A 13964-nucleotide genomic window follows, 5' to 3' on the forward strand; every position below is an offset into this window, starting at 1 on the left:
TGAAACATTTTGTTTATATAATCCATAACAATTTATTTGTATGAATATGCTTTACTATATTTAGAATAGTGACATATTTAATAATTTCCTACTAGAGTATGCTAAAGAAATTATGTTGACATTTTATTTTAGGCCAATATAGCTTTGTGCTTCAATTCAAATTTTACTCTATCGATTGAATTTAGGAGCTTATACATACCAGCCCATGATTTCCTGGTTTAAATAGTACTCATCAATCTTAGAACTATTAAAATACTGAGCGACTTTTTAGATCATCCACTTTTTGTTAAAATTCTATTCTTTGATGCAAAGATATATCTACAAAATTATCAAATAAAAGCTAATAACAGGGTAGAAAATTCATGTGAAAATTTGCATTGGGTGACATTTGTTTGGGATAATACAGAAGCAAAAACTTGCCACTCCTTGGGAACCTTTCAGTGGTTCTCGGGAGTATGTGTTTCATTATGTTATTTTTGTTATTTCTGCATTTGTTTGGAAATGTCTCTAGAATAATGTTAGTTTCTTTTCTTTGGCAGAAATAAAAGGAGGCAGAAAATGTACCTTTGTTGGAGATCTGCCTAGATTCAATGTGCTTTCTCTTGTTATGCGTTTTGGTGTGGGTTTCTTTTGCTGTCCATGTATGGCCTCAGGATCGAGTCTCCTCTTTAAACCATATGGTTTTGAAAACATAAGGGCTGTGTACACACAGATGTCAAGTTTGTTTGTCTCTGCATGTGTCCTTGGTAGAGGCTCATGTAGCTGCTGAGTGGATGTAAGTTGGTGGTGTGGTTGAAAAGGCATTTCGTTTTATGCTGTTAGCTTCTCCTGACATGCAGTTCAGGTAATAGGTTGTGAATTAACACGCATTAACTTAAGAGCTTAAGTTTAGAGAAGCACTACATGGAATTTTAAGGGACTCATGCTGGTGTTGTGACCCCGAGACTTGCTTCTGGTAAAATCGCCACTTTACAGGTAGGCCTTGCAGATTGTCCCTTTAAAAATGAACTTGGGGAGTTTTAAAGATGTTTAAAAGCTCTTGATGTTCCTCAGAGGTCCCCAGTCAGTTTCTAGCACCCACATAACTCATAACTACATGTAAGTCCAGTTCCAAGGGACTGAACACGCTTTTATGGCATCAGAGGGCACCAGGACTGAATGTAGTGTACATACAGACATGGAAACAAAACACTCATACACGTAAAATAAAACAACAAAATCTTAAAAGAAACAAACTTTCTTCCAGTAACATTATTGACAATAAATCAGTGTGCATTAATAAATGAATGTGTTTTTCTATGAGAGGACAGATGCAGGCAAGTCTCAGAGAGAAAACTTGGGCATAACAGAAAAAAAGAGCCTATGGAGAATGAGCCCTAGAAAATGCCCATCCGTGTGCCACTGACCTTGCAGAGGGACAGGTCATTCAACTGAGTCCTGATCAGTCAGAAGCCAGGTTTTGAGTAAATAACTAGCAATTACAATATAAATAAAAACTTTTCTTTGAAATAAAAGACAAAATATTTTAATTTTCCCAGAATATGGATTATTCTTTATATTATTATTATTTATTTTGCTGTAGGGGGTATATTTGAGGAAGAGAGAAGAAGAAAAGAGATACTTTGCCTATATACATGTGTGCGTGTGTGCTTGCATGCATATACGTGCATTTGTGTGGACATGTGTATGGAGACCAGAGGACAATTTCAGGTGTCATTTCATAGAAGCACAGTTCACCTACTTTTAAACCAAGTTCTCTCATAGGCTTGGACCTTGCTAAGTAGATTTGACTTGCTGGACATTAAGTGCTAGGGATCTGACTATGTCCCCTCAGTGGTATAGTTACAAGTTCTTGCCACCATGCCCAGTGAGGTCTGTAAGTTTTGAGGATGAGACTCAGGTCCCCATGCTTTCCAGGCAAGCACTTTACATACTCAGCAATGACCACGGTTTATTTTATTATAATTTGTCAAATTATTTTGATGCAAATTGTTCTTTTTAAACAGTAATTTTCTTTATTCTTAAAAATTACACATTCATGAATTGTATTTTGATCATATTTGTCCCTGCAACTTCACTCCAGCTCCACTGGGGGCCTTGAAGACAACAAACACCTCTCCCTCCCAAGCCAATTTTACAGTCTACTAGTTTCTTTTTAAAGATTTGTTTTTTATTATTTTTTAAGTGTGTGTGTTTGTGTGTGTGTGTGTTGAGTATAGTTATTTGTAGTTCAATGGTCCTCAGAGCCCAGAGGCAACTGATTGCTGGGGAACAGGAGGTAAAGGAAGTTCTAAGCCACTTGACTTAGATGCTGGGAAAATAACTCAAGGTATCTGGAAGAACTATGCATGGTCTCAAACTCTCAACCATCTCTCCAGCCCCTAATTGTTTTCTTCTAAATTAATAATGTAGTAAGTCCTCGTAGTAATACCCATTTGTGCATGTGTGTGCAGGGCCATGCAATGGATAGCTTACCAGAAGACACATCCCCAAAGAAAAATAATTCTTCCTTTTCCCTGAAGTGATCAATTGCTAATAGCTTCTCAGCAATGGTGAGGCTTCAACCCATGGTGAGTCCCTAACCCATCCCTGCCGGAATTTTGACTGACTTGATCTCCGGCATAGTCTGTGCAAGCAACTACAGCTATTCATGACTCTGAAGTTGAGAATTTAATATTTCAGAACTCTCCTCCCTATCCATAGGCTCTTAGCTTATTTTGCTCCCTCTCTCCTAATGTTCTTTAATTCATGAGTAGGTGGGCGTGGTTAATACAGAAGACTGCCTAAGTCTGAGCACTCAGTCACTTAGTCTCAGTGCTGAGACCAGTCAGTCATATCTTCCAATGATGTTCTTATGCCTCTAACCAGTATAATTTTAAATTCATTCATACATGATAAGGAGGGGCAAATCTTTCTCCTCATATTGCTGAATGATTTTAAGAATAAAAGGTTATTAGAGGCAGTCATCAGACATGTTAAATGAAATGAACTGTTTTCTGAAACCTCAATTTGATACTTCATCCTAAAAACTATATTTCCATGTCTGCCACGTAAGTGGAGTTTTATATGATGTCTGCTTATGAGGAAATCCCGAATAGAGAAGGAAAAATGGCAACGACAACAAAAATCACTAATATAACATGGGTGAAAGACTCAAATGACTCTTCTCATTTATATCATATATCGTTGCCCTAGACGACAGTAAGTGTGATGGACAGGAGAGCAGTGTTGGTGATGTCATCCCAGTGATACAGATAAGCTCCAGCTTGAAGATGGTTGGCCTGGGCATATTCTTTTATTATCTATAGTGACTTTCAGTGGGCTACCATGTGTCTAAAAGTAAAGACCACACAGAACTCATCCACAAAGAAGTTTGAAAGTTTTGAATCTAGGTCCTAAGCAGATAATGAGGCTGAACAGTTTTAAATATCTGTCTTATGCTTTAATTTATTTTATGTTTTTCTGCTTTAAAATGCCCCATTATTTGCAATTTCACTACTGACTAAGTTTAATGAGAAAAATTTTTAACTGTCAAGAACAAAGCGTCTATGTGTGGATACAGAGGTCATAGATCCTAGTAGTGAATTCTAATAGTGAACCTACTAGTATCATTTTACTAAAGCAAAATATTTTTACATGTAGTCTTAATAGGCACCCTATGTCTACAGATAAGAATAGTTCTCTTATTTTAATTTACATTTCCCTGATGACTAAGGAAGTTGAGCATTTCTTTAAGTGCTTTTCTGCAATTCAAGATTCCTCTGTTGAGAATTCTCTGTTTAGTTCTGTGCCCCATTTTTTAAATTGAGTTATTTTGTTCATTGTTGTTTGATTTCTTGTTTTCATTATGTATTTTGGATATTAGCCCCTTGTTAGTTGTGGGGTTGATGAAGATCTTTTAAAAATCAATAGACTAGTTTCATTCTACTGACAATGTACTTTGCCTTACAGATGCTTTTCAGATTCAAGAGGTGCAAATTATTAGTCGTTGATCTTAGAGATTAAGCTGTTTTTCTGTTCAGGAAGTTGTGACCTGCACCAATGAGTTTGAGGCTCTTCCCTCACTTTCCCTTCTAATAGACTTAATGTATCTGGTGTTACCTGAGATCTTTGATCCACTTGGATTTGAGTTTTGTGCATGGAGATATAGATGTTTTTGCATTTTTCTACATGTAGACAGCCAATTAGACCAGCACCATTTGTTGAAGACACTGTATTTTTTCCATTGTATGGTTTTGTCTCCTTTGTCAAAAATCAAGTGACCACAGGTGTGGGGTTATTTCTGAGTATTTGATTTGATTCCTTTGATCAACCAGCAAATTTCTATGCCAGTACCGTGCAGCTTTTATTACTATTGTTCTGTAGTATAGCTTGAAGTCAGGGACGGTGATACCTCCAGAAGTTCTTTTATTATGTAGGATTGTTTTAGTGATTCTGGGTTTTATTTTTCCATATGAAATTTAAAATTGTTCTTTCATGGTCTGTAAAGAACTGTGTCAGATGTTGATGGGAATTGCATTGAGTCTGTAGATCATACGGATTCACCAGTATCTTCTCATCTTCAGATATCTTCTTCAATTTCTTTCTTCAGAGACTTGAAGTTCTTGTCATACAGGTCTTTCACTTGTTTGGTTAGAGTTACACGAAGATACTTTATGTTATTTGTGGTTATTGTGAAGGATGTAGTTTCCCTACATTTCTTTCTCGGTCCATTTGTCATTTGTATACAGGAGTGCTGCTGATATTTTGAATTAACCTTATATCCAACCTTTTTGATGAAGCTGTTTATCAGCTCTAAGAGTTCATAAAATTGCTTTGAGTTTCTCTCCATTTAATTTGATGTGAGCAATTGGCTTGCTGTAGATAGCCTTTATTATGTATAGATATGGGCCTAGTATCCCTGATCTCTCCAAGATTTTCATCATGAAGGGATGCTGGATTTTCTCATCAGGGAAAAGCAAATCAAAATCACTCTGAGATTCTATCTCATACAAGTCAGAATGGTTAAGATCAAAGTCTCAAGTGACAACACATGGGGGCAAGGATGTGAAGAAAGGGGAACACTCCTCCATTGCTGGTGGGAGTGTAAACTTGTACAAACACTTTGGAAATCAGTCTGGCACTTTCTTAGGAAATTGGGAATAACTTTAACCTTAAGACCTAGCTATACCTCTTCTAGGTATACCCAAAAGTCTCATTACCATAAAACAAGGACACTTGCCCAACTATGTTCATAGCAACTTTATTTGTAATAGCCATAATCTAGTAATTGAAAGACAACCTAGATGTCCCTCACCCTAAGAACAGCTAAAGAAAGCATGGCACATTTACACAAAGAAATACTGCTCAGGTATTTAAAACAAAGAAATAATGAAATTTGAAGACAAATGGATGGAACTAGAAAAGATCATCCTAAGTGAGGGAACCCAGACTCAGAAATATTCACATTGTATGTACTCACTTATAAGTGGATTTTAATCATATGGTACAAGATAAGCATAGTACTAGGCACAGACTCAAAGAAGATAAGAAACAAGAAGGAACCAAGCGAGGATGTGTAAATCTCATTCAGAAGGGGAGACAGAGCTGAAGAGAGGGAGCAAGGTAGGAGAGGGGCCACAGAGAGTTAAAATAGTGGAGATCAGACCCAAAGAAAGCAAAGATAAGAGGATAGAAGACTTGTGGAGAAAAGAGAAACTCAGGGTGGAGACATCTCTGTGAAAAACTGGAGACCTAAGTCAGGGTAGGTTCCAGGGAGGATATGAAAGAGTTTTAAGTAAAGACTCCTAGTAACAGAGACCATAGAGACTGGAGAGGAACCCTCTAATTAGACTAGTCTTCTAGTAAAGGGAGGGGAACACCAACCCACCAACAAAAACTTCTACCAAAAATTTACTCTGCCTATGGCATGGGCAGAAATAAAGATAAAGCAAATAGAGCAGAGATTGAGGGAATGCCCAAACAGTGCCTGGCCCAACCAAAGAGCCACCTTATTGGAGAGTGCCAACCCCTGACACTATGGAAGATACTCTGCTAAGCTTGCAGACAGGAGCCTGTCAGAGTTGTTCTCTGAGAGGCTCTACCCAGAAGCACCTCAAAACAGATGCTAAGACTCACAGCCAAACATTGGTGAATACTTAAGAAGTCTTGGAGAATAGTGGGAGGGAAGAGAAAAGGATCCAGAAGTGACAGGAGCTCCACAAGAAAAACAACAGAGCCAACTAACCAGGGCCCAGAAGGGTTTGCTGAGAATGAAGCATCAACCAAGTACCATGCATGAATTGGACCTAGCCCCCTAACAAAAATGTAGCAGATGGAAAGCTTAGGTTTCAAGTGGGTACTCTAGTAAGAGTAGCAGGGACTTCATTGGGCATGAACTCACTTGCTAGCTTTCAGGTAACTTTCTCCTAGAGGGACTGCCTTGACAGACCACAGGGGAAGAGGATATGTTCAGTCCTGATGCCACTTGATGAGCAGAAGTGGATGGGAAAGGGAGTTCCCCTTTTCTTCAAAAAAGGGGAAGGGAAAACAAAGGGGTTGGGACTGGTAGGGGAGGAGGAAAGGGTCTACAAGGATGTAAAGTGAATAAAATAAAAAAATGAGAGAGAGAAAAAAGAATAGTTCTCTCAACAAAGAAGCTTTATTTTGTAGCAGATAGACAATACTACAGAGACTCACAATGGGTAAAAAAAAAAAAAAGAAAAAAAAACCTCATAGAATAAGTCATCATGGGGTGCCTAGCTCCATTTGGTACATCAGTAATGCTTCCCTTATACTCAAGGAACATCACAGAAGAGGGCAGGAGAAATAATGTCAGAGCCAGAGGTAAAGATGCCCACTGAGCATTACTGTCTTCCAGAGATGACAGGAACGCTGTACCCTTATGAGGTTTTATAACCTCAACCTAAACAAGATCTGAACGATGAAACCAGTGAACATGACAGTGCAATCGATGGATGCTGAGAGGAAGAGCCAGTTTTCCTTGGTCATAAAGCTCATGATATATCTTCAGTTCCAAGTGGTCAAACGTAAACATGTGGACATAATAACAAGACTAAATGTTGTCAGTAGGTATGTGTTTGTGTGTGCGTGTATGTGTGTGAGTGTGTAACAATAAGAATTAAATATGAAGATGCTATGAATTTGAGACAAGGGATTAGTGTAGGAGGAGTTGTTGAGGGGAGATAGAGTGGAAATGATGTAAACACAGTGCTCAAGTACAAAACTGTCAAAAGAAAACAATTAAAAACCGAAGTTAATAAGTTTTGCTGTATAATTTTCCTCTTTCTGCTACGTATTGTTCTAAATTAGTTATTAATGGTAACTTATTTGTCTTTTTTTTTAAGAACCAGGCAAATCTCCTGAAACCAAACAAACGACTGCAAAAGTCACCACACAAGGTAGGTAGTGGGCTCCTTATATATAGGACTTTTTTTTTTCTTTTGTAAGAACATAGCATTTTATTAACAAAGGAAAAGCTGTTTATTGCAGAAGGGCGCCATCTGCTGGCGACTCTTCAGCAAGAAACAAATGGTGGCAAATATTCCTTTTTAAAATTGAAAATAAGGTTTTGGTTTTTTTTATAATATATTCTGATTATGATTCCCAATCCCTAAGACTCTCCCCAGATCTTCCCCACATCTTCATCCACCCAAATCCACATCCTTTCTTGGTCTCTCTCATTAGAAAGCAAACAGGCATCTAAAAATTGTGATAAAGTAAAAACAAAAGTATGAGTGGAACTAAACAAACAAATGAAAAACAGTAAGCCAAATAAAAAGCAAAGGAAACACATATAGATACAGATTGGTACACATAAAAATCCACCCTAAATGCAAAATCAGAAACCGTAATATATAAGTAAAAGACATGTTAGGAAAAAGAAATAAAAATACCTAGCCAGAGCATTGCAAGACAAAACACCTTCAAAGATGTTGGAGGTTATTTTGTGTTGGACGCCTGCTGCAGGGGATGGGACCAGGCCCTAAGAACGGCTGGTATACTTAATGAGACCCTGTAAAAGAAAAACAAACTTTTTTTTTTTTTTGGTTCAGTCCAGTTTAGGCTCTATGCATGCTGTCAGTCTCTGTGACTTCATATGTTCTGTGTTTCGTTGTTTTCCACCCCTTCTGGCTCTTGCAAGCTTTCTACCTCCTCTTCTGCAGGGTTCTCTGAGCTGTGCGGGGCTGAGAATTATTAGAGACATCACATTTAGGACAGTGCTTCCAAAATCTCTCACCTTTTGCACCTTGCCCAGCTGTAGGTCTCTGTACTTAATCCATCTTCTGCAAGAGTAAGATTCTCTAATGGCGGCTGAGAAAGTCATTCATGAGTACAGCAGTAAGTTGTGAGAAGCTGTTTTGTTGTTACGTTCCTTCAGCAAAACAGCTTCTTGGCTACCCAAGCACTGTCAGGGATAGGTTCCATCTCATGGGATGGGCCGCCAAGCTCTGTGCCACCATTGCAACAGACTATCACGTAGAAAGGACACAATTGTTGACTGAAGGGTTTGTAGCTGGTTTGGTGTTGACTTTTCTACTTTGTGAGCTTGTAGAATATTTTCTGTTACCATGAACACTAGTCATTAGATCAAGCATTTCCTTGGCCATTTGAATAGTTGCGTTGATAATGATGCTGAATTTACAGACCTGAAAAATCAGTCAGTACACTGACTCCAAGCTTCATTCATGATGCTTTAATGCATATTTCTAAAAATAAACCTCAGATAAGTATTTAACAATACACAGACAAACTATTACCACAAATGTTTCTAATGGCTTCCTAAACTGGTTATAGCTTATGATTTGTTTCATATTAGAAGAGTCTATTGGAATGTCATAAAATCAGTATTGCTTTCTAAATGCCCACATTGCAAAAACTGGCTTTCAAATCTACTACAGAAATAGTTGCCTTAACTTTACGAGCCATGAAAGGAAAACAGTTCCATCACTCACTGATATCCCTAGGGATTAAAAAGTAGAAGTTGTTTACCCTCAAACCAGAAGAAGTAATTTGACGAAGCACAGATGAGAGACGTAAGTCTTCTTTCATTGTCACCTATGCAAAGTTTAAAAGATCCTTTTAGAGAAAAAACAGGGAAGATGTTCATTGGGCAGTATCTCCATTTTATCTTCTACACTGGCTTATGCAGTGTTACAGTGTTTAACAATAAGAGAGATGTATTTAGACAGTGAAATGACTGTTTCTGGGTAGAGGGGCCTCACAGCAAACTCATTAGCCGAAAACGTGTTGTGAGAAATTACTGAATGTATTACATCTGACCAACATCTTCTTTGTAAGCAATTTATGCTAGTATGGGAAAGGGCTATGGAGCCAGTTTTAAATTTTATTGCTGATTACAAGTCCAATAAAATTGTTTCTTCTTTGTGGAAGTCCTGACGGGGAATGTAATAAATTTACTTGAGATAGAAAAACAGAGTGAGTCTCTAACTTTTCATAAAGGAGTTATTATTGTGTTCATACATGTATGTTTGTGTATTTGTGTGCATGTGTATATACATGTGTCCACATGCATTATTTTTCTTATAAAATTACAAGTATTTTAGGTCCTTCTATTTTACCTGGAAGTTCTGATGCAATAGTTGAAGTACAACTTGGATCAGGAATTAAATTTACTTCAGCCTAATATTAATGGAGCTGAAACAGAAGGGTTGAAAAAAATTAAAAATTCACATAAAATCTCAATTCAAGACTATGGGCTCCGTGGGTTTTGTTTGTTTCTTTTTTATTTTTTTTAAGTTTATTTATTTATTCACTCTACATCCCTAGTGCAGCCTCCTCCCTCCTTTCCTCCAGGTCCCGCCCTGCCTTCTCCCTGCCTCCTCCCCTCTTCTTTTTTTCCAGAAAAGGGGATCTCCCCTCCCTATATCAACCCCAGAACACCAAGTCAACTCTGAACTGAGTACATTTTCTTCCACTGAAGCCAGCCAGGGAGAAGTAATCCAAAAGAAGAAAATAGAGTCCATGTCAGAATTACTCCCCATCCTCCCACTACACCCAGCTCCACTTGTCACCCACATGAAGACCAAGCCGCCCATCAACAGGAGACCTAGGTCCAGACCTTGCAAGCTCCTTAGTTGGTGCCTCAATCTTTGTAATCTCTTGTGGTTCTGCGTTAGCTGTCTCTGTAGGTCCTTTTGTGGGGTCCCTGTCTTTTCCAGGTCCTCCGGTCCGTCCCCTCCTGCCCCACCCCCAAACTTCAGTCTCCAAGTCTCACCCCTTCCCTCCTTTAGAAGTCTCTGCCTGAGTCACACCCATATTCTCCCAGATGCCTACCCTGTCCGGTCTCCTTCCAGCTTGTCTGAGAGATCAAAAAGATGCCACGCCTCAGTTTCCCTTCTCTCTCACAGCCCTCTTACCTTCCATCTGTTCTCTGTACCTCTGATCCCCACCCTCATTTCCCTAACAGTCCATCTCCTACCCAATTCCCTCTTTTCATCCATTTCCAATGTCTATTCTATTTCCCTTTCTGGGTGACATTGGGACAGCTTCTCTTGGGCCCTCCTTGCTATTTACCTTCTTTGGGTCTGTGGATTGTAGTATGGTTGTCCTGTAATATATGTCTAATATCCGTTTATATGTGAGTACATACCATGTGTGTCTTCCTGGGTCTGGGTTACTTCACTCAGGGTATCTTTTTTAGTGCCGTCCATTTGCCTGCAGATTGTATGATTTCCTTGTTTTTAATAGTTAAGTAGTATTTCCTTGTGTAAATGTATAGCACTTTGTTTATCCATTCTTCAGCTGAGGGACATCTAGGTTGTTTCTAGTTTCTGGCTATTATGAATAAAGTTGCTGTGAACATAACTGAGCAGATGTCCTTGTGGCGTGGTGGAGCATCTTTTGGGTATATGTCCAGGAGTGGTATAGATGAGTCTGGAGGTACAACTATTCCAAAGCAAGTGAACGACCTGTATGGACTCAGTGTTTTTATACTAAACTACATTAGGCAAGGTGACATCTAAATCTTTTGTTTTCAACTAAAGTATCTATTATTGAATGACTAGTAACCTAGAGTCTCAACATTGTGTTGGAGCTCTACTCATTAGGAAAACAGTGGACAGTGTTGATTTAGCACAGCAAACTATGCAGCTTCAGACGCTATATGAGAGCATTCACAGGAATGACTGTGGCACAGCAACATAAGAAACAGTGTAGTGGGAATAATAAGCATTGCAGAAGACCCATAGATCTTTCATATAGCAGATAAATAAACTACACACAGAAACAAAGAAACAATGGATGTTTTCAGTAATACACGAGGAGAAAAGTTTATGCACAAGGGCCAATGAGGTCAGGTAGACAGAAAATGTTGAAGTAAACCAAGTGAAAAATGAACTTGTGAATGTCATACAAAGCTAAACTGTCTCCGAATGTCTACTTATGTGATTCTTGTATTTATTATTAGAAGTGGAGTATTTGTTTCTAGATATTTAGAAATGATTGATTTGATCTAACTCTAAATTTTGCAAATTCTTGAGGAAACATGTTTCAGAGGCTATCTTCTTTGTAGAATTTATAAATGGTATATTTAGTATTTTCATTCTGCAAATGAAAAATACTTAACTTCTAATTCTTCAGGATCTAAGTATTGATATTTTGTAGTGAATCATTTATATTTTTGATGGATACAGACATGGTTTGCGTTTTATGATATTCAATATAATTGAAATTTCTCAGATATAACAATGTATAAAACTTAAATGAAAGAGTTGAATTTACACTAAACATCAACTTGTCTATTGAATGTGTGCATTTTAAAAAGTCTTCATGCCCAGCACTCTATGTAGTTATAGTTATAGTCATACTGGTTTTAGCAGGTTTATTTGTTTAAGTAGTTCAAAGGTGATTATTGAATTCATGAAGACCTGGGAAGAATTTTTATGTTATGAGGTATATTCTAAGGAATGTTCAATTATTGCTTTAACACTGTTTGCTTTTCATTATTTCAGCCTCAGCTAGAAAGGATGAGAAGAAAGAAGGTATGTTTTAATGTTCTGTACACAATTCCAATGTGCCTTTTGCTCGAATAATTTACCAATACACATAACTGAATCTGACTACTCTCCGGCCCACATCCCCATTGATTCTTGGATTTATTAAGTGCATTCATTTTGCATGAAGGTGCCTTTTCTATTTCAGCCAGCCAAAAAGGATGAGCTACTATCAAAATAATTTTAGTATAGTCTTTCTAAAGATGAAGAATAAAATATTGTCTCTTCAAATTGCAGTCCATCTACTCTGTTGTAAACTCGATAAAATCTTATACAATTGTAAAACGCAGAACTCATTCTTCTATATTAAGTCCTTTCATATTGAATTATTAAAAAAACCCTGATTTTATTTTCTTTTTCTAAACTGCAAATAAATTATAGTCAATCCCTTGCATATCATGTCCATCCCTGTTTTATATAGGCATGTTATAGAGTAAAACATATCTTGTTAAAAAAAATTACACCAAATGGATTATTAAAGCCAAAATTTGATTCAAGGCTATTGCACTCGGTAAAATGTATTAGCAACAGAAAGATAGAGAACACAACCCCATAGAAATCACAAGACAGAAAGATTCTGTGTACTGTTGTGAGCCAGCCAAAACTACTGGAAGACACTGAACTATGAGTGACCATTTGTACCTCAATAGTGGGCACTTACAGGACCTAGGTTCCTCTCTTGCCATAGAGATTAAGAGAAAGTGATTCTGTGGATATTATTATTATTATTATTATTATTATTATTATTATTATTCATTATTCAAAGGAGTTTAGGAAGTTCATGTGTCAAAAGGTTGAGAATGTGTTTGCCATGACAAGAATTCTAAGGTAAAATATCTAAGAGAAAGCAGAGGTCTACAGACTCGAAGAAATCTGGTTATGGCCAGTGAAGTGTGGGAGAAGGGAAGATTGTTTTAGTTCCTAACATCCTCTTCTGAGAAATGTTTCTAATGAACTCTCATACAACATTTGCAAAAGGCTCCGTCACTGTTAATTAATCTAAGTTTATTTTCATGACAATATACATAAGAAAATACTCCTCGTGCAGGAATGATATCTCTAGTCTAGTGTTCATCTTATCAGAGGATGATAGAAGAAAGCAAGAGTTATATTTTATACTCAATTTCAGTAGAATTTTACCTGATCAAAACATCTTGAATTTCACAGTTTGCTTCATTTAAAGATAAATCTAAGAGTTAATATACATGAAAGCAAAAAACAAACAAGAAATCCTCAAGACCTTGCTTATTATTAGGGTGAATGAAGCCACAATATCATGAAAAAGACCACTATGGTTCATCATTCTGTTTCTTATGACCTTTTAATCAGTACTAAGTTCTAAGCACAGTTTTATACAAAGTAGAGCTTCAGAAATATTTTTGTTTGTTTGCTTATTTGTTTATGCTGTAGGATCTCAAAAATAAAAGCAATTTATCATTTAATTTGGGTACAGAAGTAATATTAATAATGTTTTGTGGTAGTTATACAAATAAACTTAACTGTGTGATGTTTCTGTGAGTTTATTACGATGAGTTATTTTTTATTTAAAAATTATCATTTTAACTGATTAGGACTGAAGCCAAAGTATTAGTAAAATTTTAGTATATCAAGCAATAGTCATATTATAAGTTCATTTACTTAACTAGTGTGATTGCTCCCAGACATTGCTATGTCTCTGGGACATTTTCTAGTTTTATTTTTGCCTTGCTAGCATACCTCAGAACAATTTTCTTGAGAAATTCTCCAAATCCAGTGTGTGAAACTTAGAAGAGCTTGAATTTTCCCATGGAAATAAAACACTCCTTATGGACTCTAAGACTCTGCTATAAGTTAACCAATGTTCCAATTTTTCGCCGAACCCTGACATTTAGTCTTTCAAACTCTTCTGTCTCATTGACCTCGCCTTTACTTCATCCATTTTCCCATTAATTAATTAATTAATTAATTAAT

General features: G+C 37.1%; 1 protein-coding gene across 1 annotated transcript in view; it reads left to right on the forward strand.

Annotated features, from left to right (window-relative positions):
* Trdn (triadin) overlaps positions 1 to 13964 on the forward strand; it is a 350576-nt gene that overhangs the window by 205744 nt on the left and 130868 nt on the right. Inside the window, exons 13-14 of the mRNA XM_055599238.1 lie at positions 7347 to 7400; positions 11973 to 12002. Coding sequence (XP_055455213.1) covers positions 7347 to 7400; positions 11973 to 12002 — 84 coding nt within the window. The remainder of the gene's footprint in view (positions 1 to 7346; positions 7401 to 11972; positions 12003 to 13964) is intronic.

Source organism: Psammomys obesus, unplaced genomic scaffold (assembly GCF_907164565.1).
Source record: "Psammomys obesus unplaced genomic scaffold, mPsaObe1.curated_primary_1811, whole genome shotgun sequence".
NCBI lineage: Eukaryota > Metazoa > Chordata > Mammalia > Rodentia > Muridae > Psammomys > Psammomys obesus.